This window comes from Miniopterus natalensis, chromosome 2 (assembly GCF_054644295.1).
Source record: "Miniopterus natalensis isolate mMinNat1 chromosome 2, mMinNat1.hap1, whole genome shotgun sequence".
Classification (NCBI taxonomy): Eukaryota; Metazoa; Chordata; class Mammalia; order Chiroptera; family Miniopteridae; genus Miniopterus; species Miniopterus natalensis.
In genome coordinates this window covers 25,527,673-25,554,504 of record NC_142082.1, presented here as the reverse complement: position 1 = coordinate 25,554,504, position 26,832 = coordinate 25,527,673, and the positions used below count along the sequence as shown (strand labels likewise).

At 46.7% G+C, this 26,832-nt stretch overlaps 2 protein-coding genes across 2 annotated transcripts in view; one reads left to right on the top strand and one right to left on the bottom strand.

The window, feature by feature from the left end:
* TFDP1 (transcription factor Dp-1) overlaps nt 1-14,720 on the top strand; it is a 45,777-nt gene extending 31,057 nt beyond the window's left edge. The window contains exons 5-12 of the mRNA XM_087814213.1: nt 2,594-2,715; nt 4,054-4,219; nt 4,631-4,774; nt 5,483-5,551; nt 8,170-8,321; nt 8,837-9,003; nt 10,110-10,188; nt 13,385-14,720. Of these exons, the coding sequence (XP_087670339.1) occupies nt 2,594-2,715; nt 4,054-4,219; nt 4,631-4,774; nt 5,483-5,551; nt 8,170-8,321; nt 8,837-9,003; nt 10,110-10,188; nt 13,385-13,529 (1,044 nt within the window). The 3' untranslated portion in view covers nt 13,530-14,720. The remainder of the gene's footprint in view (nt 1-2,593; nt 2,716-4,053; nt 4,220-4,630; nt 4,775-5,482; nt 5,552-8,169; nt 8,322-8,836; nt 9,004-10,109; nt 10,189-13,384) is intronic.
* A 1,862-nt stretch (nt 14,721-16,582) lies between these two features.
* On the bottom strand, nt 16,583-23,488 carry ATP4B (ATPase H+/K+ transporting subunit beta). Its single transcript, XM_016212873.2, has 7 exons — nt 23,377-23,488; nt 22,748-22,876; nt 20,438-20,551; nt 20,095-20,294; nt 18,820-18,876; nt 17,268-17,369; nt 16,583-16,744 (listed from the first exon to the last, which is right to left on the bottom strand). The coding sequence occupies exons 1-7, from the start codon at nt 23,486-23,488 to the stop codon at nt 16,583-16,585; spliced, it is 876 nt and encodes a 291-aa protein (XP_016068359.1).
* Between the last annotated feature and the right edge of the window lie 3,344 nt (nt 23,489-26,832).

Sequence of the window (26,832 nt, the reverse complement as noted above, 5' to 3'; positions counted from 1 at the left end):
CCAAAGGATTAATCATAAGAGGACTGGCTGATTCTGACATGAGAGGTGAGACTTCATGTGAGTGGAAATGTAACCTGGAGTATGTTAGGTCTTTCCAAGTAACCTAACTGGTGGTCTGGGTGTTCAGCTCACAGCTAGATGGAGGGTTCCCCACAGGGCAAAATTTCCATGTAAAATAGTGAAAATAAAAAAGCAAAGAGAAAACCTGCAGGTGTTGGTAGCCTCCATTCCTCCATGAGGGCAGGGGTGATGGTCAGTGGGTGCAAGGAGCCCTCCTCGCTCACCTATCCTATCACCAGGGAAGGCTGTTCTCACAGGTATTGAGCAATTGCTGTGTGCCTGGCCATCTGGCTTTCTGTTCTCACTGCAGAACAGTTGACCTAAGGAAGAGATGCAGTTTAGAGTGAGGACAATAGAGAGGGCGCTTGTCTCAGGGCCCAGACTGAGTGTCCGGTGAGGCACCGACCCGACCCTGAAGTTAGTTAGGTAGCCCTCCTCTGCACAGAGCTGCAGCATGTGAGGCCAGTAAGTCTCACTTGTGCTCGTCCACATCGCTTGTGCTGGCATCCTAAATCTGTTGTCCTGAGAGTGTAACCAGCCGGGTTCAGGAAAATGTGCTTGGGTAAGTGCTGTGAGTGACAGGCCTCTCTGTTTCCCAAACTGTGGACCACGACCTTAGCAGGTGTGCGTTCTCCACCGTGACCCAGTGCCCCGTAAATGGTAAATGCACGCACCTATTTAACAGAAACAAAACTTTTACAAGGCATTCCTCCCCTCTGGGAGATTTGTTCTCTTCTCTATCCTGTTAAGTTCTTCAGAAAATTCACTGATTTGACTTCCTGGCTTTCGAATGAGGGGGATCTACAGTTTGACAACACTGTGATAAAGCTCGTATCATTGGAAATATGAATTAAAAGAATGAAATTCAGTTGATCTGTTTTTCTTTCCATGGTTTGTGGATCATTAACATTGACAGGTGGCCTGGGCTTAGCTTAGGGATAATTTACAAAATGCCAGGCCAGCTGTCCCGGGGCCACGGCAGGTAGCGCACTTATCCTGCTAAGAAGGGTACTAGAGGGAGCGTCCAGCTTAAAATAGCCAGGCTGCGGCCACAGCAAGTCCCTAAGCCACAGTTTGCCCTCTGCCCTTGAGTGTGGCTGCCCTAGCATTTGGGTGCCTGATGTTAACATGGTCAGTGACATCAGGTCATCGAGGCACTTTGCTGTGTAGTAACCGAGTAGTAGTTTCTGAATGATTTTCTGGGCAAATTTATCAGTTTAGATAATCATACAACAAGATTTTTGAAAAATTGAAATTTTATTTTACTTGTTATTGAACTATAGTTGCATAAAACATTATATTAGTTTCAGGTGTACAACATAATTCCGTATTTGTATACATTGTGAAGTGATCACCACAATAAGTCTAGTTAACGTCGGTCACCACACATAACTACAAACTTTTTTTCTTGTGATGAGAACTTTTAAGATCTACTCTGTTAGCAACTTTAAAATATGCAGTACCGTATTGTTAAGTGTAGTCACTGTGCTGTGCCTTACCCATGATTTATTTATTTTATAGCTGGAAGTCTGTACCTTGTGACCTCCTTCATCCATTTTGCCTACCTCCCACCCTCCACCTCTGAGCTTTTTTTCTGTTTATTTACTTTTTTAGATTCCGCATATAAGTGAGAGCATACAGTATTTGCCAGAAAAGTTGGAATTTTTACTTGGCTGTACAAGGCAATGTTTGTGTCTCTCCCATTTTAATATTTGAATATTAATGGGTGGGACCAACGTTCTAAGTGCTTGTTTCCCTTCCTTTGGTGAAGAGATGGGTATTGGATGCTCAGACAGCTGATAAGAGGGGTGTTGGCCCTGCCACCCCAAGAGTTGTGCTTGTTTCAGGCTGTGCTGTGGGCATTGAGACCCCTTGCCTTTGCTCCCAGTACTAGTCGCCTCCCTTATCCCTGTCTTGTGCTGTTTGGGATGCCTGGGTTCCCCCCCACGAAACCACCATTGGGATGGGCTTCCCGCACGTGGACAAGCTGATGGGGGCACCAGAGTCTCGCCCTGTGTTCCTTTTCTCCTGAGAGCTGTCTTCCGTTTGTTTTTTGGCCTCATTTCAGTGCCACTGAAGGACAGATTTCTATCCTTGTCTCTACCATTGAAAGGGAGTAAAAGAGGGCGAGAGGGAAATAGTGTGCTGAGCCCCCACAGAACTCTGTGCCTGGGACATGGGATTTACATGCCCCACCACTAAACATTACCTCGTCGAGGCTCACGTGCCCCCAGCGGTGCACGCTGTTCCATGGGCTTGTTTGTGCTGTCTGATGTTTCCTGCTGCTTCTGTTTAACTGGAGAAGATGCCTGAGGTTGACGAAGGGAAATAAAGACACGTTCAGAACAGGTGTGGCCATGTCGTCCATAGTTCAGAGGGTCAGCTGTTGGGTTACTCACATTGTCATTGCTCTTTCTGATATCTGTGGTCAATACAATTCAACAGTGGCTATAGATAATGAGAAATGATAAAATGGCAGCGTCATATGTGGGAGATTTCTGATTGTGTTCTGAATTGTCTTTTTTGACTGTAGGTAATTGGTACGCCTCAGAGACCTGCAGCGCCAAACACTATCGTGGTAGGAAGTCCACACACCCCTAACACTCACTTTGTCTCACAGAACCAGCCTTCAGACCCCTCACCTTGGTCTGCCGGGTGAGCACATTGCCTAGAATTGTAACCCCCTAGCTCTCTGTGGCCATAGGGGCTGATGGTCATGCCAGAGGATTGAAAATGTCCAATGTGTGCCCAGAAGAGATGTGTAGTCAAGGCATGCTTTTCCTCGTAAAGGAGGTCAGGCTGCAGGAGAGCCGCCCCCTGTAGTTTTGGAGTGATGGCTACACTGTAAAGGGCGGGAGAGCTGCCCCCTGTAGTTTTGGGGTGATGGTTATACTGTAAAGGGCGGGAGAGCTGCCCCCCTGTAGTTTCGGAGTGATGGCTACACTGTAAAGGGAGGGAGAGCTGCCCCCTGTAGTTTTGGGGTGATGGCTACACTGTAAAGGGCGGGAGAGCTGCCCCCCCTGTAGTTTTGGAGTGATGGCTACACTGTAAAGGGCGGGATGATGGGTACGCTACACTATAAGGTGTGGTTAGCTTTTTGCGGAAGAAGAGGGAGCTGGCTTTTCAGCACAGTGGTAACCTTGACACTTTCCGTTGTCTGCACTGGAAAGTAGCTTTTAGGGAATCATGTGTAAATGTGACAGATCTCATAGCAGCTTCACCTGCTGCAGCTACACGTAACTTTGCCATTTCATGGTGGGGTCCCATTGAATGGCCCCACCACACTGTTACTTTCTTTCTTACACTAAAGCAAAGTGATTTGAAAACAATTTTACTTGAAGGTCAGCTGTGCGACTTTCTTTAAAAACTAACAAAAGCAAAGCTATAGAATCATGTCCATATTGGTTCTCAAGCAAAAATCATCAGTCCCCAAAATTCATCCAGTTAGAAACTCAGTGACCCTTTCCTTGATGCAGTGACTTAAAAAGTTCAGGCATTTGGGTTCAGTCCTGATCAGAAGCATACTCGGTCTTTAGCATTTGGTGCCCGCTGCCACCTGGCCGTCTCAGTATCCCCTTGTCTATTAGCCTGCTCAAATTTGCCCTAAAAAGTCCTAAATTTGCAGTAAAACTTTCATAATTCCTGATGTTGATTGATACCATTTTAAGAAGCAGTGTTTAGTGAATTGATGCCCAAAGATATATACTGGGTCCTGTCCTTTTGAGTGTCTGCCCCATTTTTCCTGAGAGTTGAAGACACAGATGTGAGGTCTGACCTTTAAAGAGAGAAAGGAAACACTGGACACCCATTGATGGTGCTGCGCATACTCTTCGGAGACGTTGCCAGGGTCCCCTGTGGCCTGTTTGCATGAGCTCCAGCACCCGCGGGACTCGGGGCCCTTGTGTAGTTAGTCCTTTTAGGTAAACGTGTGTCTTAATTCAAGGCTGCCTCTGAGAATGCTAAGGGCATTACTTTTCCTTTGTATTTTTGAAGGAAACGCAACAGGAAAGGAGAGAAGAACGGTAAAGGCCTGAGGCACTTCTCTATGAAGGTCTGTGAGAAGGTGCAGAGGAAGGGAACCACGTCCTATAACGAGGTGGCTGACGAGCTGGTCGCAGAGTTCAGTGCTGCCGATAATCACATCTTACCAAACGAATCCGTAAGTATGTGTGTTGTGGGCACGGGAGAGGCCAGGAGTAGCAGAACCACCAGCCCTGCACAGCCCACTCTGTTTTTATTGAAACAACTTCAGATATACAGAGGGGTTCTGAGAACAGTACAGAGGCATTTTTCCTGACCCATTTGTGTGTATGATGCCTCATCATCCCTAACTGTTTTTGTGTGTGGGCCCTGGCTCTGCCTGTCGGGTGATCTTCCTCTGTAGAAATACCCTCTGGCCCGGCCAGTTCAATGGGGCTGTGTTAGGAGTGGTGCTGGCAGCTGCAGTGGGTTCACGCCACATGAGACAGGTTGACGGTGCACTTCCTTGAGTACTTCAGGCTCTAGCATTTAACGTTGATCTGTGAGCCTTCCTGGATCGTTTGGAAAACTCCTGCTTCACCTTCCCTAGGCTTATGACCAGAAGAACATAAGACGGCGAGTCTATGATGCCTTAAATGTGCTGATGGCCATGAACATCATCTCCAAGGAGAAGAAGGAAATCAAGTGGATCGGTTTGCCCACCAATTCAGCTCAGGAATGTCAGAATTTAGAGGTACCCTACTAACCTCTTATGTTCCATGTGTCCAGGTAGAGTAATTTTCCCTAGAGCAGGCATTTTGTTTGCAACATTGGTACCTGCAAAAGGTCTTGTGCTGTCTCTGCCTGGTCTAGAATAGGTGGACAGCTTTGTCCCTGTATCCCAAAATCTCTGACGTTGGTGGAATGTCCAGTCTGCGTGGGCTCTGCAGACTCTCACTGTGGGTGGGGAGGTGGTCGAACCAGTCGAGGGCATTGAATTCTAGTCATTTCTGAATCCTGACTTGTGGGAATTTTAATAATTTTTAAAAAATTTATTGAATTTAGAGAGAGAAACATGGATTTGTTGTTCTAACCAATTATGCATTCATTGGTTGATTCTTGTATGTGCCCTGACAGGGAGTCAAACCCACAACCTTGGCATATCAGGACTACACTCTAACCAATTTAGCTACCTGGCCAGGGCCCAAAGTTTTAAATTATATTATAGCCATATGCAGAAAGTGAGAGAAGACAGGAGAATATGTAGATATGGGATTGAAGACAAACTTGCCCGTGTCTTGTTGCACGTGCCATGTTCCAGATTGCTCTGTTTTTCACCATTAGATTCAGGACGAACATCTGCAAGAACCTGCTTGGGCGACATTACGTTGATAGGGGTTTTACTGTTTGCTATATTAAACCAATTGTGATGACTTCTTGTATTGGTGGTTTATTTTTGAAGGTAGAGAGACAAAGAAGACTTGAAAGAATAAAACAGAAACAGTCTCAACTTCAAGAGCTTATTCTACAGGTAATGAAATACTTATCTTTGGAAGTGAGGTAATTTTAATGTCTTCTACTAATTTAGTGTTTTCTTAACAGCAGTATCTTGCAGTTCATTCTTTTCCTACATGGTAAATAAAGTTTCTACTTTGAGATTATGAATGTGAATTTCATAAGTATTCACTGGGCTCATCCCATGCGTGTGTTGTTGACGTGAACGCTCAAGAACATGGGCCTTGTGGGCAGAGAGAGGGTGTGTGAACATGAGTGTGTGTTGACATGAACACTCAAGAACATGGGCCTGTGGTCAGAGTGTGTGAGTGTGAGTGTGTGCAAGTGTGTAGCCTTGTGAGAGTGTGTGTGCATGTGAGAGCACATGTATGAGCATGCATGTATGAGGGTGACCATGTGAGCGTGTGTGTCGCTTGTCACAAAGTGTCCAAATGGCAGGAAGGATGGCCCCTCTGGAAGGGAGCATATAAAAAATCTCTGGGGTATATATGAAGTGTGCTCTGAGGACCAGACCCCTGACTAGGGGTGTGAGATGCAGAGTGAGCCTGAGGTGGGTCTTGGCAATTACTGGTTAGAGGTCATTACACATGGTTGAGAACAGGTGTCAGTGCACCCATTTCCTGTCCTCTCAGACACATGTGGACAGTGAGCTGTGTTGCCATCCCCTGGGCCTGCAGAGCTATCCCTGAGCATCAGCCTCACCCCTGTAGGGTCCTGAGGATGCATGTTCTGCGTTAGAAACAAATATTAAAACACATGTGTAAAACAATGGAATACTATGCAGCTGTAAAAAAAAAAAAAAAGGATTTGCTACTCTTTGAGACAGCATGGAGGGACCTGGAAAGTATTATGCTAAGCGAAATAAGCCAGTCAGAGAAAGACAAGTATCACATGATCTCACTTATATGTGGAATCTAATGAACAAAATAAACTGATGAACAAAATAGATCCAGAGACATGGAAGCATGCAACAGACTGATGTATTTCGGGGGGGGGGGGGGGGAGATTAACCAAAGAACTTATTTGCATATATGCATAGCCCATGGACAAACTGGTGCGGGGAAGGCCTGTGGAAGGGGGTAGGAGTGGGGTAGAGGGGATCAATGGGGGAAAAAATGGGGATATCTGTAATACTTTCAACAATAAAGATAAATTAAGGAAAAAGTAAATAAATACATGTGTAAGGATCTTGATGGAGGGGAACTGCTGGTCCCTGGACTGAGGCAGCACAGTGCTGGGGTTGCCACCTGGGGCAGGGGGCCAGCTGCCAGCAGAAGTGGTGGTTGGTTAATAAAAGGAAAGATGGCTTAGCAGCAATTTATTGAGATGTTTGTGGACCCCAAGGGCAGCAATGCCATGGACCCTGTGGACAGGTTGGAGGCTGTTGGGGAGCCCTGGGAATGTGTGTCCAAAACCCAGAGGGTCAGGGGTGTTAGAAGCTGTGGCAGCAAGTAAGACCCTTGGGAGGAAGTGTGGGGGGTCTGAGAACAGGCCTGGGGACATGGGTATGAGAACAGAACCTAGCTACTGAGGTTAGGACATCTCAGAACATGGGAAAAGGGCAGAAGGGGTCACTGTGGCCTTGGCACATCAGCCCCAGCATGCTGCAGAGCCCAGGGTCCACTGCAAAGGGTATGTGTCTCACCCAGGTTAGGTGCGCTCAGCATGGGGGCACCTTACCCTACCCTTGGTTACTCCATTGCCCTTTAAAGAGGTGTTTAGGACCCTCCGTGGGGGACCAGCTGAGGGGGTGCTTTGGCAACGGGAGAAGTGGTCACAGAGCCTCGGGGCGGAGGGGACTTGGGCAATGGAAGAGTAAATAAATGGTTATGACTCTTGCTGAGATGGGAGGTTGCCCCAGGCAGTGGCCCCTCCCAGCTTCCAAGTTCTTCCACTTGTTTGCCCCCTCTAGAATGAATTATTTTCTTTTTCTGCATCCATAGCACATTAGAACTACTTTAGAAAAAATCCAAGTCGCTGCCTGTCTCCCACTAAGCCTTGAGCTCCTGGGTCCCAGTGCCAGGCAGCTTCGCAGAAGGCTGGCTGGGGAGGGAGGGAATCTTCCTGGTTTTACATTAATGGCAGGAAAATTATCTTGAAGGTAAATGTCATTTCAGGGCCTGAGGCCCTGGCTTTTTCTGGCTTTAGGCCTGAGGACCCATGTCCCCAGAGGAGACACCCTTTACCAGCAGGTCCATCGAGCGTTCTGCTTTCCCGGGAGGCTCCAGGTCCACAACTGAACATCTGCCTTCTAAGGCTGTGACCCATGGATGGGCCAGGCGTGGGCACTCGCAGACCCCTCCCCAGAGAGGGGTAGGAGGACCGTAACCTCCAGAATCGATGTGTTTCTCTCCATCCTTCTCTGCGAGGGTGTTTCTGTCTAAATGGTGTGAGTGCCTGTGTCTCTGCAGTCTCAGTTCTCTGGGGATGTGGTTTTTCAGGATGCATTTTCTTTGTTGGGCGGCTCACTGGGCCTTCAGCCCCTCAGCTGTTTTCTCTGATCTCTAAAGGGGGGCCCAGACCCTCTTGCTGTCTTGTGGGATCCGGGGAGGGTTGTTGAGGATACCTGGGGAGAAGGTGTTAGGTTTGGTGGAGACTGGTATGAGTGGTGTGTTGATTGCTCATCTTTTTTAGCAAATTGCCTTCAAGAATCTGGTGCAAAGAAACCGCCAGGCAGAACAGCAGGCTAACCGGCCACCCCCGCCCAACTCTGTCATCCACCTGCCTTTCATCATCGTGAACACCAGCAAGAAGACCGTCATTGACTGCAGCATTTCTAACGACAAGTAGGTAGTAGGTTGTCCGTTGGCCCAATGGTCCCAGCTCAGGTTAGAAGTGAGGAACGCCACAGTCAGTATTGTTAATAGCTGGTTAATTTATTTATGTAAGTATCTATAATTGTTATATATAATCATTTTGCATAATTAATTTAGAAATTTGCTTCTCCTTTCCCTGATTATGCACCTTTCTTTTAAAAGGAAAATAAATCGCAGCTGTTAGGATTGTTGTTAGGACAGCTGTTCAAACATAACACAACTGGTAGATGGTGCTCACTGCTAGTCCTATGGGGCAGGCAGCCTGAGCCACGGGTAGTACACCAGCCCATGCGCCAGGGATGTGCCTGCAGTGCGTGGATGGTGATTAGTGATGCTGCCTGAATCTCGGGTCATTGTTTCTGAGTTGGTGGATTCTATGAAGACACCAGAGGGAAGGGCACCCGAGGAAAGGCCTGGGTGCCTGAGCCAACTAGGCCGTCTCCTTCTTGAAGATGGACTTTTCTAACAGGAGCTTTCTCCTCCAGATTTGAGTATCTGTTCAATTTTGACAACACATTTGAAATCCATGATGACATAGAAGTGCTGAAGCGCATGGGGATGGCCTATGGGCTGGAGTCTGGAAGCTGCTCCGCTGAAGACCTGAAAATGGCAAGAAGCTTGGTGCCGAAAGCACTGGAACCCTATGTGACAGGTCAGTTGGCCTCGGTGACTGTGGTGGCCAAGTGGCTAGAGTGAGGACACTTCCCTAGCCCTGGGAATCTGGCCCTCTTCCGCTGAGGGTGGCTCAAGTGTGCAGCACCAAGAACAAGGACAGGTGGGGACGTGAGAGGGCCTTGGGGACCACAGGTATGGGCATGGTCGGCAGGACCACCATCTGACAGGACTTTCGCTCTCTGGGACACGTGGTCAGTGGAGTTCACAAGTGGCATTCTGTGGGTTTACCTGTGCAGCTTATATGGTAAAGGTGTTGAGTCATGATCTCACCTTCCAGGTAGGGCCCCAAAAAGGAAGAGATTGAAATTCTTTGAGGAGTTTAATAGGCGTGGACGTTTCTCCTGAGGTAGTTGATTGGTCACTGCATCAAAGTAACCAAGAATATTGTTGTTCTGTGCCAATTACTGACGGCCAGAGCATGGAAGCGTGTGCTTGGTGAGCAGTTTCACAGGCTCTCTGGCTTTCATTCTGGTGACTCCTTTGCTGAGAAAAATCCTGGCCACAGATGGAAAGGGGCTTTGTGGGAAGAAACAGCTGCCATTGTGGCCTGACCCTTTGGTGCAGATTTATTCCCCAAGAGCCATAGCACTGGATTGGACTCGGGGCTGCTGAGCTGTCTGGAACCGGTGGGCATCTGACCTCAGATCGTCCAGTGAAACCTGCCCCTTCCCGCACTCCAGGCTCCAGCAGCTGGCCTGCTGGGACACCACTCCGCCGTGCCGTTGAAGTCCTCTGCCTTTCACACTTCCTGGTGTAGACCGCTGTCTCCAGGACGGGAGGGGACGTTGGTCCCTCCTCTCTCCCAGTTCCTGCTTTCTGCTCTGTGACGACCCTAAGTTTCAGTGGCACAGCTTTGTTGTCATTGGTGACTACACAAAAATTAAGGACTTTGAGCCTACTTACAGAGGACTGGCCCTGTGGCCATGCCCTGGAGGATCAGGGCTGCTTCCTGGCAGGTGGCAGAACACAGAAAACGCCAGCAGATCAGAGGTGTCCAGGCCCCTGGCCCTCTTGTTTCAGTATGAGTGCCTCTGTTTTCTGTGGTCTCTGCTTCTGATATTTGCATTATCTTTCTCGTTTCAGAAATGGCTCAGGGATCACTTGGCAGTGTGTTCATCACGTCATCGGTTTCAACCTCTAACGGCACAAGGCTTTCTGCCAGGTGACTGACTGCACTTCTGGGTTGGGGCGGGCAGGTAGGGGGCCGCCTTGTCACCTGGCAATGGGAAGCCCCCCAGCTTTCATACAAACAACCTCAATTCCTCAGCCGTTCAGAATTGGACTCATTGTGCAGACAGTGGGACCCCACTCCTAGAAGCAGCTTCAGCCCCTCTCTCCCACCCGAGGGCACTTCACACATCCATAGCTTGTCCCCTGTGTGGAAAGAAACTTTCTTATTGGTTTATTCACCCTAAAAATTGAAAGTAATACGTGGTCTTTATTTTTTTAAACGTCGCACACAGTGAAGTGGGGGCAGAAACCACCTGAACCCCACTGCCGGCAGCCTGTGACAGTATTTCTAACATTTTTTTTCTATTTCTTTTAACACACTTGAGGTCACAATGTACATATGTAATTTTGTTCCTTGCTTTTTTCACTTTACCTTTTATTGTATGTATTTTTTCTGTTATTGAAGCTTTATTATTTAAATCAGTGTGTATTTAACCCTTGACTAGCAATCCCACAGAGAATTGTCATACCTATTTCTCTTACTATTTTGAAGATAGATGATAATTTCTGCATTAAGTATTGACAAAACTGGTTTTATTAACTTTTATATTGCATTATGTTATATATTATACATACTACTTTATATTAATCCTAAGAATTAATGTTTAATTTCTTAAAATATATGATAAATTAGCAGCCTGGAGGTTCAGCAGAGATGGGATTGAGCTAATAAATTGCAGTGCGTCCACACCTTGGATGCAGTGCTCTGCGGCTTTTGAACAGGGCACTTGGGTTTCTGTGTGACACAGACCACAGAGGCCACAGGGGGGCCCTAAGGGAGCCATGCATGGGCAGTGAGGGTGCGAGGCCCTGGGGTCAGCTGTGAGGGAGGTTCCAGGCTCTGCTGCCTGGACCATTCCAGGGAGAAAGGACTGGTGATGGATTAATCATTTATCTGCTGCAGGGCTCTGTGAGGCAGCCAAGTCCTTTGTAGGGTGTCGAGCACATGGTCAGGCTTTGACAGAGGTCAGCTCAGTGTTTAATTCTAACTCTTCTGCTGTATGTACATAGGGGTCAGTCTGTAAAATGCTGAACATTGGTTACTCCAAGAGGTGGAATTGGGGTATTTTCTAAACTTTCATTTTCATGAAAGTTCATCTTATTGATTACATTTTCAGAGACTCATGTTAATTTTTATAATGAGGAACACAGAGCGTTACCATTTCAGAAAAAAAGCCAGCATTAATGGTGGCATGATATGATATTTTATGGAGGCACGATAATTTACTGACCCATGGTCTGTTGTTGGACATTTAGGTGGTTCCCAGTTACAGGAAAAGCTGCAGTGAGGAGCAGCTTTATGGCTCAGTTTTTCACGCTTCCTGACTTGTTTTGCTAGGCTAGATTTTCCAGGTGTGGAGTTACTTTGTCAAAGAATGCAGAATTTAATAGTTTTTATTGTACAGGTTAATAAATTCCAGTAAAAGGTATTAACATATATGCATATGGTTTTATGTTTATAAAAATATTTCTTAATGTTGGAATATATTGCAGCTCTGGCCCGGGGTAGGTTTCTGTTCTGCTGCAAACATTTTAGGGTTCCTGATCGATTTTGCCAAAGTATAGCAACACTTATTACTTAATCATTGTGAGCATCAAACTCTCTCCTGTTCAGGGGTTCACAAGCTGCATCTCCAATGCAGTCTGACCCCTTAGCGTCCTGTTATCTTTAATCAGGTTTGCTGTGTGAGACTTGTCCTGGGGGCGACTCCAAGCCTCCATGTAGTTGCAGGAGGTGTTAGAGTCTAGAATCTGGATGATCTCTGTCAAATTTTGAATTCTAGGCTGGTGTCCCTTCAGTACTTGATGTTTCTTAGAATACCTTTTCTTGCTGCTAAACTCAAATACTAAGAAACTGAAATTACTTTTGACCATAACCTGAGAAAGTTATACTTTACGGTGAGAATGTGCATTTGCCCCTCTCCCAAGTGATTGGCATGGGCCATCACCTGTTTGTGCCTCGGGATGATAATTAACCTTCTGTGCCTGACTTGCTTTGTGCTGGGATGCTAGGTGGTGGCTGAACCCAGGGGTCTTTCACCAGGATCCCAGCTCTTAAATCCTCTCACCATTTTAGGCCAGGGTCTCGCCTGTGGCACTGTTGACATTTTGGGCAATACAACTCTTTGTTGTGGGCCCTGCCCTGTACTTTGTGGGCTGTCTGGTAGAACCTTTGGCCAATACCCTCAGATGCCAGTACCCTCCCCAATGTGCATCCCACCCTTAGTTGTGACACCAAAGATTTTCACATGTTCCTGGTTGAGACTCCCAGGAGCATAATGCAGCAGCCACCTAAGGACCAGTGTGTAGAGCTGTGCAGCCCAGCAGCTCCACCCCACCCCTTTGGGTGCTTGGGCCCTGCCCAGGGCCAGCCCCACTGACTTTTAGCAAGTGCCATTTTATAAAACTGTAGAAGGCTATGGGGTCCTTGAAGCTTTCCTGGAAGTATAGGTTGCAGGGAGAGCGTCTAAGTGAGACTCACCTGTCACAGCTCAGCTTTCTGGGCTCTCTGTAGTCACCAGAGGAGCTGAGGGTGGGCCTAGGGATGTGGTTTACACGTGCATTCACACACACACAAACTCAGGTACGTACCATCACACAGGTACACACTCAACACCATAGCACTTGCACAAAACGTGGACGTGTGTGTGTGCACATACAACACATGCATATACATACACATGTGCACACACACAGAACTCGCTGGACACCTCCCACACACTGCTGTCCAGGGAGCCTTGCTTCAGAGGGTCCCATGTGGTCGTCGGGGCCCCTTAATTGTTTTCCATCTCCTTCCCGGAGAGTAAGGAGTTCACAGGTAAAAGGACTGGAAAGAAGGATCTCATGGTTTTTCAGTTTGTGCACTTGGGGACTTTGTTTCTGATGTAATGATAAACCAGGGGAAAGATGAAATATAGTGGTCTTGCCAATGTCCCCTCATTTACTGGTTATGTTCACGAGGACAAAGCTGGAAGAGGGAATAAAAAGGGTGAAATTATTATCGGTGTTGGGATTCTGCACTGCAGATGTGGGCGTCATTGAAACCACCCGGACTTCCCTGAAAGGTCGTCTTTGGCTCGGCCACAGACATTTGTCATTGACCCTCGTGTCACTTCCTGTCCTTGCAGTGACTTGACCAACGGTGCAGACGGGATGCTGGCCACGAGCTCCAGCGGGTCTCAGTACAGCGGGTCCCGGGTGGAGACGCCCGTGTCCTACGTGGGGGAGGATGACGAGGATGACGAGGACGACGAGGACGACCAGGAAGACTGATGCTTTGCGCAGCCTGCGCGCCCCGGCCAGCGCCAGGGAAACACGTTGAGGGAAGGGAAGCTTTTCTTAATGTGGGCTTTTCTCTTCTTTTTGGCCTCCTCCCAAGAAGATATTAGTCAGCTGTTGGATTTGACGTGCACCTCTGATAAGCAAGCGAGGGCTGTTTTCTGCAGGGTCTCAGACGGGCTGCGGTGAGTGTGGATTCCAGTCTGCCGGCGCAGGGCTTTTATTTACTTTGTAGGATTTTGTGTTTTCATTTTCTATTTTTTTAAAATTCAGAGTTCCTTTTTGCCCCTTAACAATTCTTGCTGAGTTTGCTGAAGAAGTTGTACTCCATCTACATCAACGAAAATACTGTCATTCTCTCGAGGCCTCTCCTAGTGCCACTTTTATGCTGTTGTGAGTGGTGCCGCCCACTGGCAGAGTGTGAAGCTCCAGGACGAGTTTCCACTTGTGAAATTCTGTGGCGTCCAACAGAACCCAGCAAATGGCAGATCTCTGCTTTTTAGCATTGAGCACCATAAATCCTATTAGGACTGTTTCTCTCTTAAATTATATCTACTGTTTGATTCCATTAAGCTTATACTTTTTCTTTCTTTTTTGGTCTTTGTTGCAGCAAACACATTGCTAAGTTCTTCTGTGTGTGTGTTCTTTTTAGTAAGTTTATTGCCGTGCTGGTGCAGCTATGAAAACTGTCTGGAAAGCTTTGAATGGTTTATTGCTTATGGTAAAATTTGCCTGATTTCTTACAGGCAGTGTTTGGAACTTTTTATTATATAGTTGTTTACATACTTATAAGTCTATCATTTAAAGACATGTACTGAAACAAATGTTGTATTTGTTTCGTAAGCATCTTCCTGTAATCTATTATAAAGTTGAAATTAAATATAGAGAATGTTTTAACAGTTTTTTAACTCAAAATTTGTCAATCATTTTTAATAGTTCTTTTTTTATAAAAGGAAAAAGGAATTTCAGGACAGGCAGTAGCTTCTTTTAAAATTTATTCACAAAGAACGATTAACTGCACAGTTGCTGTTCGCTGCCTGTTCTAAAACAATAGTCTTTTTATTGAAACACAAATAAACTTTTCTGTAATATTTTATGGAATATAAAGAGACTTTAATTGTTTGACTTGTTTAACTTGGCACTGTTAGTTTTTATTAATAAAACGCGCATGAGCATTTTAAACAAGCTCTGTGTTTTTCTAATTCAGGATTACTGTCTAGAACTTATTTTATCCTGTTAGTCTTGCTTTTCGCTGGAGTGAGAAGAGGTAGCCAGGCTCAGGAGTGAGGGGCCGGGACCCCACCACGGTCCTCTCAGCTTGTCTTGCAGCTTCCTGAGGGATGGCAGGGGCCCAAGAAGGATGTCACAGTGGCACAGACCAAAGCAACACCTCCTCTCCTGTGGCCAGTGATGGGGAGAGAGTTTCTTTCATGCCTTTCTCCTGAATCTTCAAAGTTTTTGAAGATTTTATGGGTTTGACTTTCAGAAAAAGTCAAACCCATAAAGTCTTACCCTCTTTCGTAAGGTAAGAAAGGAGATCTGACCTCCAACGTTATGTTATCATGACATATCTGAGGTGACCTGACCTCTGACCTATGACACGAGATTGCTGAAGTGGCTCAAAAAGTGTTTACTGATCGGCCCAAGCCGGTTTTTCTCAGTGGTTAGAGCATTGGCCGCAGATGGAAGGGTCCTGGGTTCGAATACGGCGAAGGGCACATGCCTCAGTTGCAGGCTCAATCCTCAGCCCCAGCCAGTGTCTTGCAGGAGGCAACCAATTGATGTGTCTCCCTCACATCGATGATTTTCTCTCTCTCTCTCTCTCTCTCTCTTTCTCTCTCTCTCTCCCCCTTCCACTCTCTCTAGAAAAATCAGTGGAAAAAAATATCCTCAGGTGAGGATTAAAAAAAGGTTTTTACTGATCATATCAGCGGTGAAGGACACTGACCATTGTCTTATGTGGTAGAGCTGTCCAGCAACTAATGAGTCAGTGGCCTTACAGAATACTGAAAGGGTTTTGATTCTCTCCTCAAACACTGTTTATAACTGGGTTTCATGCTGACAGATTCTCCTGTTCAGGAGCTGTGTGCAGCTGTCTGTGTCACTCTGTTGGTGGCAACCGGCGACGTTGCGCTTGGTACTCTTGTGGGAAGAGGGCACCAGGCCTCAAGCTATGGTTTGGGCGCAAGTGGGCGACACGGTGAGAGCAGGTTTATTCACACAGAATGTTCTCATTTCAGTTTTTTCAAAAGGCCTAGAGTTGCAGACTCACGAGTTCCTGGCTGTTGGAGGAGGGTCTTGTGCTTGGTGAAAGGAAGGTTAATTACTGTTTGTTATGACCTCTAGCTCATAGGTTCTCTCACATTGGTGACACCCTTGCGTTTTACTTATGTCCTGGAACTGCTTTCAGGTGACAGTCTCTCTCCAACATTGTTTTGTAATTTCCCTGACTTGCAATGGAAACTTTAAAAAGAAGATTTTTAAAGAAAGAGGTGTTTGATTTTTTTGTTGTTGATTTTTTCCCCCCTTATCAGGAAAGACATGGCTGTTTTATGTAGAGTAAGAGTGACTTTACTTATTTTTACAATTTAGGAACTACATTCTTTAAAGCAAGCATCAAGGATGTACATTTTCGTAAGTCATATTTTATATCAGTTCATTGATAGTTTTTATATTACCATGGGTGGTAGTTCATTGATATATAGAAAAAATAAGTTATAGTAAGAAAAGTGATGTCTATACAGAAAGATGAATCATTTAGGGTCTTGTTAGTTGGATAGCTTCTGTCTTAGGGTTACCATGTTAACCCAACATTTTTATCATAGCTATAAACTCTATCTAAAAAATAATAAAGACTTAATAAGAAATAGTTGATTATAAAGCCAAGTGCGTGACGCACAGGTGCCTGTCTGGAGTTACTGAGCAGACTTAGAGTTTGCGTTTTGGAACATTTGAAAGCTGGCTTGGTGCAGAGCCAGCGGGCAGCTCCTTTGGAGGATGGAGGTCTGCGAGTTACCATGAAGGGTAAGGCCAGCCTCCTTGGTCCATTACTTCTGAATTTTAAGCTTGAATTCCACTTTCCCTTCAAAGGGGTCATGGGGGTTGTCATAGGTCACATGTTCTGCCAGGATCTTGCACACGATGACAACTTCTGTGTTCCTGGGGACGTTGAGAAGCTTCACGGCCACTAAAGGGTTGCTGTAGTGGGGCTGAGGCAGAATTGTGGAAAGAGGAGATAGTCAGAAACCTGGTGCTGAGTGTCGATACTTAGGTGGTACAAAGAGGTGATTCTTACATGCTCTCTGAGTTAGACCTGCAGTGATCTGTCTAACCTGGAATTCACCAGGGTAAATGTCTACCCACTTAGAAATGAGAATTGGTCTGGGAGGGACAGATAATGCCAATGAGAAACTCAGCTTCAAATTATATTAGATGGAAGTTAATATAAAAATAAAACAAGCAAGATATTTAGAAGAAATGCTTTAAAATCAGTACACAGTTGTCTAAAAGGATTTGGGAGGCTGTCGAAAACGAAAACATTTAGATTTTGTATTTTGCGTGAGACAATGTGCCTGCAGGTAGTTAGGAGAACGTGAGTTTGGGAAACAGCCAGAACAGAAAATGCCTTGTTTCATTTTTATAGGTAAAATATTTATGGCTTTCCCTTTGCTAATCATTGCTAAATTTGGGATGATCCAGTAGCTGTTGTCAGGTGAAAAGTGACACACCTACCTGCGCTTTCTTCCCATAGTAAGGGAAGTAGTGTAGACTGAAGGTGCCGTTGGGCGGGTAGTACTCCACCTGCAGGGGCTGGACGTCCTTTTGGTGCTGGTCCTGGGGGAGGAGAGGCCACTGCTTGAGTAAGGCAAGATCTGGGTGCGTGGGTGCATGTGTGTGTATCTCAGTGTCTCTCAATGCCTGTCTATGTGTGCATGCATGTGCCATGTTTGTGCATCTCTGTCCATGCACACATGTACATGCATGTATTTCTGCATGTCTCCACATCCGTGTGGCATGCATATTGTGTGGGTATGCATGTGTGCACTGTGTAGGTGACTGCATAAATACTTTATTGTGTAATTAACATAAACTAGATCTAATCTTTATAATCAGTATGGGGCTTCTATTGGGGGTGTAATTTGTTACTTGCAAAACCCCTGGTGACTTATCAAACTTGTATTTGTACCATTTTAAGTCCTTATAGGATAACACAGAGCCCAGAATGCATAGAGCCCAGAATGCTTGCTTATCTACATGGGATGAAAGCTGATGAGGCTGTACGGGCTGTTTGGAGTGGCTTTCTGGGATCAGCATCTGCTTTCAGAGTCAACAACTTGCCTGATGGATAGCTGGAGCCTCTCGGAGAACAGATTAAGGCTACTGTGGTGTCTGTTAAAATCTCAAGTCAGCCTGCACAGGTGTGGTTGAAATAACTAAAAAAGGAAAAACAAAACAGGACGACCCCATGCCCCATGGAGAGATCACAGGCTTTGAGGGGTGGGGTGTTTCTGTGGAATACCCAAGTGGGGTGCCCACTGCTGGGAACAGGGAACCTTTGGTTGAAGGCACCGTGGTGAAAACAAGCTTTGGAAACTATTCAGTGAAGATAAATTTAGTTTTTTTCATGTTGTACTTAAAAATGAGTTTTGAGAGCCCGGCCGGGCGTGGCTTAGAGGTTGAGCGTCGACCTAGGATCCAGGCAATCGGCAATCGGGGCTCGATTCCCGGTCAGGGCACATGCCCGGGTTGCCGGCCCGATCCCCAGTCGGGGGCGTGCAGGAGGCGGCTGATCAATGACTCTCTCATTATTGATGTTTCTATCTCTCCCTCTCCCTTCCTCTCTCTAAAATCAATAAAGATGTATTTAAAAAAAAAAAAAAAAGTTTTAAGAGAAGCTGGAATAAACTAATGCCAACCCTTAGCAGCCCATAGACATACACCATTAAACAACTCTAGCTGTTGGTAGTCCGGCACGTTCTTCTAAATAAGCAGATAAAAAGAACAAACAGCAGTAGAAGTGTCTTAGTTTCTTCAGTTTGCCACCAGACATCTTGCAGGGTATCAGTAATACACTGTCCCAGATGCTTTTTGAAGCAAAACAGTAACAAGTTTTTCTCTTACTAGGTTTTTATCCCCCGTAATAAACTATTTTAAGCGATGATTTATGTGATCTGTGTATCCGGTTTATTAGGCTGACAGTTGAGCTGGTCATAGGGAAAACCAGTTAAGTTATTCCCAGAGGTTTTGTAGCAATAACAAGATTGCCGTGGATGGTCACACTCACCAGGAAGGCGCAGTCCACCCTGGGCGCTGTTTTGTTGCTGGGGAGAAACCTGACGATCTGGAAGGGAAAGGTGTCCATGTGGCCTCTCATGCTCGTGTGAGCACAGAGGGACCTGCCTGAGCTGGGTTTCCACAGGCCAGTGAGAAGGGTCTGGGGTGCTGGGTGATTCCTGTTCTAATAATCCCTGGGGGGTATTACCAACTCCTTCAAAGCCAGAAGCCCTTCCCCAGGGCTGTAGTCTTGGCCACAGGCAGGTGGCAGATCTGGACAGGAGGTTCTGAGCTATGGCTGCCACTTCCAGGCCCTCCACGCTGCACTGAATTAGGGCACAGCGTCTGCTGGCTGTGTGGCAGCTCCCCATGCAGACTTCAGCCCACCTGTGCTTCTCCTAGTCCATGCCTTTCTCAGCCTCCTAAAGTCCTGGCCCTTGTGTGTGCCCACTTGTGCCCAGAGCCTGATAGAACACCTGCTTCCCCCTCCCACACCTGCCCCGATGTGCACAGCTCTCCTGTGCTGCATGAGTGTGAGCTGCTATCACACCTGCCAAGCAGCTCTGTCGAGACCCAGCTGGGACCTGGGGCACGTGCACAGTGTACAAATGGTTGGCTTCCTCTAGGCCTCCTAGGAAGGAAGATAAATAGTGCCCATGCAGATGCTCGCAGACCGCACCTGCTGTCCGTCATGGAATTGTGTTTCCTCACTCCCCTACCCCGCCAGATCCCAACCCTCCTCAGGTCTCTGCACACCCCTGGCCTAGATGGACCGAGCCCTCCTGTGTTCGCTGCATTGGCTCTGTACCCATGCTCTGCCTCCCTTAGTGCCTTGCCCTGGGCCCGTCAGTGGATCCCTGGCCCAGGTTGGAAACCTCTGCTCTGAATGGTTCCCAGGTATCCTCCCAGCGCCTGTACACGACCTGGCTACTTTCTGGGTATTGTGCACATGTGGCTACCCCAGCCACCCTGAACAGCCCAGTGCTCTGCTGCTCAGTGTCCAGAAACCACAGAGCGTCTAGTAGATGCTGTATTTGAATGGGTGGCTTTCATTTGTATTTGAGAGAAGTAATCAGCTTATGAGTTAACGCAATGGGCTCGTGTTTAGTGAAGGTGCAGAGCAGGGAAGGGGCAGCCAGGACAAATCCAACCTGCCACCTCTGGAACCCTGGGCAGGAGGGTGCGTGTGGTCATGGGAGGGCTAAACACCCTGACCCTCCACCCCACAGCAATCTCCAAAGGAGCCTCATAGTGGACCTCTGACCTCCAACCCTTTTATACTCACCCTGTTCATCTTAATAATGAAACACGGCTTTCCTTCCTTAAAGCCAAAGTTGGGATCCACCAGGCCTGAGCAGTTTTGCAGCATGTCGGTTGTGAACTTGCAGGAGAACTTGGTGTGGTTAGGGGCCCTGAAGCTTTCCTGGATGAACACCTTCTCAGAGGTGCAGTTTATGTTGTCCTCCTGGGCCACTGGCGAGTAGCCTGCCGGCACAAACACACCTAAGGGCCCCTTCCTCCAGCTGCAGCCACCCCAGGGCTGTTAGAGGGTGGCGAAGCCCAGGCCCTACAGTGAAGTTTTCTTAGAAAAGGAAAAATAAAGGCTGTGGAAGCATTTTAAACCTTACCTGCCAGGAATTCGTGGAGGGTGTGCACTAGGTCCGTCCAGGTCCTGTTATCAGAGACATTGTAGGAAATGTCCAGGCCTTTCTCCCCGTAGACATCTGGCCTCAAGGTCACCCCTGGAAAGAGAGTGTAACACTTACTAGTTTCCCCACATGTTCATCACATCTAAGCTGTTTGCTATGGAGTTGGTGAGTTGCATGCAGAGCTACCCCGGGCTGGTGGAGGCTGAGTGTGGGATGCAGCTGGACCAACTGGGCCCAGGTCTTCAAGGGCTGCCGGGTGAAGAAGCTGCCACCGAGGCAGCCACACTTGTTGCAGGTGACAACTCATCTAAGGTCAGCTGGGTTTCTAAGTGAAGTTGTATTTGAAAGCATATTTGAAAACTCCTCACTGGTTTTGAAGTTAAGTACAAATGCACTCTAACAACATATTAATTGTAAAAGGAGAAAGCAAAAAACAAAATTGTACAAGTGTAGGAAGTTGAGGTGACAGCCCTGTTTTCAGGATCTCAAGTCTAGCGTGCATCCTTAGGAAACTTTCCTGTTTCTGTGCATACAAAGATACCATGTGTTTCTTCACATAAATGGGAGCATGCTTTCCATATTCCACTTTCCTCTTTTCTTTTTGTGACACCAATTGCAATCATCTTTCCCTGGCATTTCATATCAACTCCCCTCTTTCTTTCCATGAATACCACATCGTGTTTCATTGTGTGAATGTTCTTTGACTTATTTAGCCAGTTCCCTGATTGACGCAGGTGACTTTTTAAATAAGTAAGCTAGGAGTTTTGTTGTTTTATGAATGTTGTGAAAGTAACAGGTGTACATGGTTTAAAATAAAAACCTTCAGAAAGATCTAAAAGAAAAGCTCTCCACTCTCCTCTCTCAGCTATTTACTCTGAGTGTGTCCTCAGGTTCTCACATAACTTGTTCACCAGCTTCAGATGGCAGCTGTCACCTGTTCCCTGCCTCCTCCCCGCGATCAAGAGAACACTCCTCGCCTGCCTTCCATCCTCAGGGTTTTGGGTGAATTATGTTATAGCTATGTTCTCAAGTTTGTAATATATTACATTCTGTTTTGAAATTATAGTGAAATCCTCCATGTTTTATCTGTTGGTTGATTCTAAAAATTGACACCCGATAAAGCACTTTGATGTTATTACTTATGGATCCCAGCAGAATGGCTGGACATGCTAAGCTCACCCGCTGGAGAACATCTGAGGCAGCTTCTCTTAAAAACTTCTGGCTCAGCTGGGCGTGGCTCAGCAGTTGAGCATCGACCTATGATCCAGGAGATCGAGATTTGATTCCCGGTCAGGGCACATGCCTGGGTTGTGGGCTCTATCCCCAGTGGGGGGCATGCAGGAGGCAGCCAATCAATGACTCTCATCATTGACGTTTCTCTCTCTCTCCCTCCCTCTCTCTGAAATCAATAAAGATATATTTTAAAAAAACCAACTTCTGAATTTTCTTTTCCTATGTGCTGCTGTTGGATGTTTCTGGGGCTATTATCTTAAGGATGTGTGGGTGGTAAGCATTCTGAGTAACTGCTGGAAATACCCCTTCATGTCTTTCTTCCTTCTCCCTCCCTCCTTTCCTTTATGTTTTTCTCTTTTTTTTTTTTTGTAGTCACGTTTGTTTAATGGGCTGGGTGTGGAAGGTTTGGCTCAAATCACCTTCGCCAGGACTGTGGAGGTGACACCTCCCTGTCTCAGACCCTAGAGTCCTCACGAATGACTCGTTTGGTGCCGAGAGGAGAGGAGAGGCGGGGCTCAGCCCACGTCCCGGCCGCCTGCATCCCACAGGCTGGCAGACTGCACGGGAGAAGGCTCTGCTCAGAATGGAATTTGCTGCTGTGGAAGCAAGGCCTCAGTACTGACGGGCACAGTGGAAAACCAAAGCTCCTTCCCTCCCCCAAACCATTCCCTCCCCATCACGCTAGGAGCGGTTTCTTATATATCTTCCCAGAAATGTCTTCTGTGTGTATATTTGCATACAAAGCAGGTGATAGACTCTTATCACAAAAACCTCTGTTTTAATCATTACAGCTAAAGCCAAAGTCAGACTTTATAATCTGGGGTCACCTTCCCCATTGAAAGAAGCCAGGGTGCTGTCTTCAAAAAGAAGCCCAGGTGTAGCCCTCAAAGCCCTGTGGCCACTGGGGGGAGGAACAGAGAGGCCCCTCTAGGCCTGCTGGGTGCCCTTTGGGGCTTCGTTCCTGGAGGGTTTATGCTCTGACAGCACCTCCAGGACTGAGTATCGCCTGACCTGCTTGGCGTCCTGGTGCCCAGGCTTTAGTGTCACCCCCGTTACCTGGTGACTTTAGCTGGTCTTGGTAGTCAGGCGTGTATGGGTCAAGCGTACACATCAGCGAGTAGATGCACAGGGCGAAGAGTCCGGTCATCACCACGTAGAAGGCCACGTAGTAGAGGCTGATCCACACTACAGGGAGAGGCCCATCAGACGAGCTGACACACTTCTTCATCGCGGTCGGGCCCACACGTAGAACCCACCACTTCAACCATCTTAAAGTGAAAAACTCAGTGGTGTTTAGTACATTCTCACACAACGTGCAATCAGCACCTCTAGTTCCAGAACATTCTCATCACTCCAAAGAAACCCCATGCCCCTTGACTTCAAAGACTTTTTACAAATTGTAAAGTTCAGGAACATAGCTGTAAACTGCTATTCTCAAGTCTAAGCCTGAAACTTTGGGGCCAATCCTCTGATGTTCCTGCCATGTGGGTGCCCGGTGCCAGGGAGAATTAGAACTGAAATGGGCCTTTGGGGTCACCTGGTGAGGGAGGTAAGGCCTGGCTGGAAGTCCGGGCAAGGCCTGGGTCCCGGGAGCCTGGACCACCCGTCCCCAAGCTGCTGTTGGGTGGTCCTCTGCCTCCCTTCTCAGAGCTGTTCCTCCTTTCCCTTCCTTGCGGGGCACATACCCCACCGGGACAGGGTCCGGCCCAACATCTGCCCCGTGTCTGGGTTCCAGCAGTAGCGCTGGAATTCCTCCATCCGCTGGCTGCATGACTTTTTCTCCTGCAATGCTGCCATCGTCCCTGCTTCTGGAGGTCTTCCTCCTGCAGACTGAGAGCAGACTGCAGACTGAGAGCAGAAAGTCCTCCTCTGGGTTTTATAGTCTCCTTCAGAGGTCAACAGCACCGTGGCGCGGGTTCCAGGGAAAGCACCGCAGCCGTGTTATCAGACCTCGGCTGTCCAAACACCAGTGACCAGCTCCCTGGGCTCTGCAGGTTCTCCTGCTATCAGGTGCCCTCCACCTCTCCCCTGGGCAAATCGGGGCGGTCACCTCTTTTTACCTTCCCTCCTCTGGGATGCCCTTGGCCCGTAACTTTGTTATGATAATGACTAAGGGGAAATACTTTCTTGGGTGAACAGCCACTTGTTCAGCTCTGCCCCATTCTCTTGCTTCCTCCAGGAAAGATGTAAGATCAGAACGAGCACTGGCCTGGACCCGATGCTTGCTGGCTGCTCAGACACTGCCTGGTCTGAGATGATGGGCAGGGGGTGGCCGATGTCATGATATTGCAATTGCTGGGGCTTTACGAGTGGCTCCAGGCGCTGACATTGTGGAAACAGGGCCAGAGTGTGAAAGGGGCTGGGAGTTCTGTTCCAGAGGAGAGGGTTTGGAGGGTTCCCAGGTCCCTTTAGGCCTTTTTTTGTGTTTATGGGAGAACTCACAGCCATACCGTCTAGAGGTATTTTCAAAATTGAATGCACACCACACCCCAGGCATCTAGTTGGAATGCAGATTCTGACCTAATAGGGACCCAATGGGCCCGGGAGTTCCCGGTGGAGTTCCTGGTGATTGTGGCTGCAGGACCACAGCAATGCCCAGGCAGGGGATGCTTGGCCTGGTGGCACATTGGAGTCACCCGAAGCACCTTGAAAACTCCTAACGCTTGTCTCACCTCCACGTTTCTGAGTGTGCCAAGTGGCCAGGTGACCTGAACTCCCAGAGAGCTTCAAGTTCCCCCCTCACCCAGATTAATCTTGATGTGTGACCAGAACCACTAGCTCAGAGACTCTGGTGGTTAGAGACATAGCTGGGGACATGCCATCTGCTCACTGGGGCGTCATCTCTGCAGTTAGGTTGAAAGGGCAAATATGTGTCACAGAGGCCTTTCTACAAATATTTCCATCAAAACCCAATTAAAATAATGTGTATTATATACAAAAATCTGACATTTCATTCACTGTCATATATAGGTTTTCCCTCTAAGGGACCCATGTAGCCAAATGAAGGGGTTTCTTTCAGAAGAATAATGAAAACTCTCTGGCCATTATTCTGCATGTTTTCTTTACGATGATTTAGGGTTGATCAGCAGAATGAGCACCCTAAAATTCAAAAGGAATTGTACTATTTTAGCTAGGACTAATTTTTTTAAAAAAATTATGTTTTTATTGATTTTAGAGAGAAGAAGGGAGAGAGTGAGCGATCGAGAGAAACATCAATGATGAGAGTCATTGATCAGCTGCCTCCTGCACGCCCCCTACTGGGGATCGAGCCCGAAACCCACACATGTGCCCTGACAGGGAATTGAACCGTGATCTCCTGGTTCCTGGGTCGATGCTCAACCACTGAGCCAAGCCAGCCGAGTGGATTTCTAATTTTTTAATGGATCAATCGTATACATTTTCCTTAACACTGTTCCCATTCACAACTTTGGAACTTTAAGGCAATAGAAACACAGAGTGTGGTGTTAGGTTGCAGTCTAATTGTTCACACCCGTGGGTCTGGGACCCTGAGTGCAGAGGCCTTAAAATAAGTACAGCAACTGTTGACCACAGAATAAATGCTGCTCTTGTCTGTGAAGTATAGAGATGAGTGTAGAAATGCTCATTTTGTAATGAGCAAAATATGAAGTCTTTAGACTAAATCTTCCCCATTTAGTCTCTGAATTCTCCAAAGCATGAAAGCATGTGTTGAAGTGCACACACATTATCAAAATGACCTTTCCTGTACATGTGCCTGTAGGGAAGGAGAGGCAGGCAGAGGGACACTGGTAGAGGGCAGCTTCCCCCTGGCATTCTCTGAAAATGTAGGACAGATGCCCCATAAAGAGCGGGCTCCAGACAAAGTGGGGAGCATACCCCAGACTCCCAAGTGGGAAGCCTAGACTTCTACATTCACCTGGCAGGAATGAGGTGGAGCCCAACGCCTTCTGCTGGAGTGGAGTCAGAAACAGCCAGCTAAAACTGAAGGGGTAAATAATAGGAAAATGTTACATTTCAATTGATAATCACTCATCCTACCAAGACCAGGAGGGTTTCAAAATGAATTAAAACAAGAAAATCAATGAATGCCAACATCAAAGACACAGAAATGTTGGAATTACCTGACAGAGATCTTAAAGCAGGCATGATAAAATTGCTTCAGTGAGCGATTATGAACATGCTTGACACAAATGAAAAAGTAGAAAGCCTCCTCAAAGAAAAGAAAGTTTAAGGAAAGAAATAAAAGATACAAAGAAGAACCAAATGAAAATTTTAGATTAAAAAATACAATAACCAAAATAAAAAGCTCAGAGAATGGATTCAATAGCAGAAGGGAGGGGGCAGAGGAAAAAACAAAAACAAAACCAAAAACAATAGAAACATGGAAGAAAAACACAATAGAAAGGACATAATCTGAACAATAGAGAGAAAGTAAACTTGGAAAAAAATGCACAGAGCCTCAGGGATCTGGGGGACTGTAATAAAAATCTAACGGCTGTGTCATCGGAGTCCTGGAAGGAGAGAAGTAAGAGGGCAAGGTTGAAAACTACTCAAAGAAATAATAATGACTGAAAACTCCCCAAACTTCACAAAAGACATAAACTTATAGATTCAAGAAGCTGAGTGAACCCCAAACAGTTTAACCATGCCCTCCAAGTCTATACCAAGATGCATCATAATTAAACTTATCAAAATTAAAGACACACACACACAACACCTAGAAAGCAGCCAGACAAAAACCATCTGAATGACAGCTGATTCCTCATCAGAAACCAGAGGCCAGAGGGAAGTTGTACAATATTTTTTAAGTGCAGAAAGAAAAGTACTGTCAACCTAGAATCCCAAATCTAGCAAAAATATCCTTCAGGAATGAAGGGGGAATCAAGTTATTCTCAAATAAAGAAAAAAGGAAGATACTTTTTCACCGGCAGACTTATCCTAAAAGGATGACTTGAAGGGAGCTCTTAAAACAGAAAGACAAGGTTAAAAGGAAGGACTATTGGAGCATCAGGAAGGAAGAAGTAACAGTGAGCAAAATGTGAGTAAGCACTAAATAGGCTTCCTTTCCTTCTTGTTTTCCCAATTATGTCTGATGGTTGAAGCAAAAATTATAACATTGCCTAATATTATTCTAAATGTATGTAGATGAAACAATTAAGACA

What these genes read in the sequence shown, in the direction of transcription:
- ATP4B (XM_016212873.2), bottom strand. Translation starts at nt 23,488, where the DNA reads ATGGCAGCATTGCAGGAGAAAAAGTCATGCAGCCAGCGGATGGAGGAA. An exon ending in AGACCAGCTAAAGTCACCAG is followed by an intron (nt 20,552 to 22,747) that starts GTAACGGGGGTG and finishes CTCTCTTTCCAG; the next exon opens with GGGTGACCTTGAGGCCAGAT. An exon ending in CCTCCACGAATTCCTGGCAG is followed by an intron (nt 20,295 to 20,437) that starts GTAAGGTTTAAA and finishes TTGTGCCGGCAG; the next exon opens with GCTACTCGCCAGTGGCCCAG.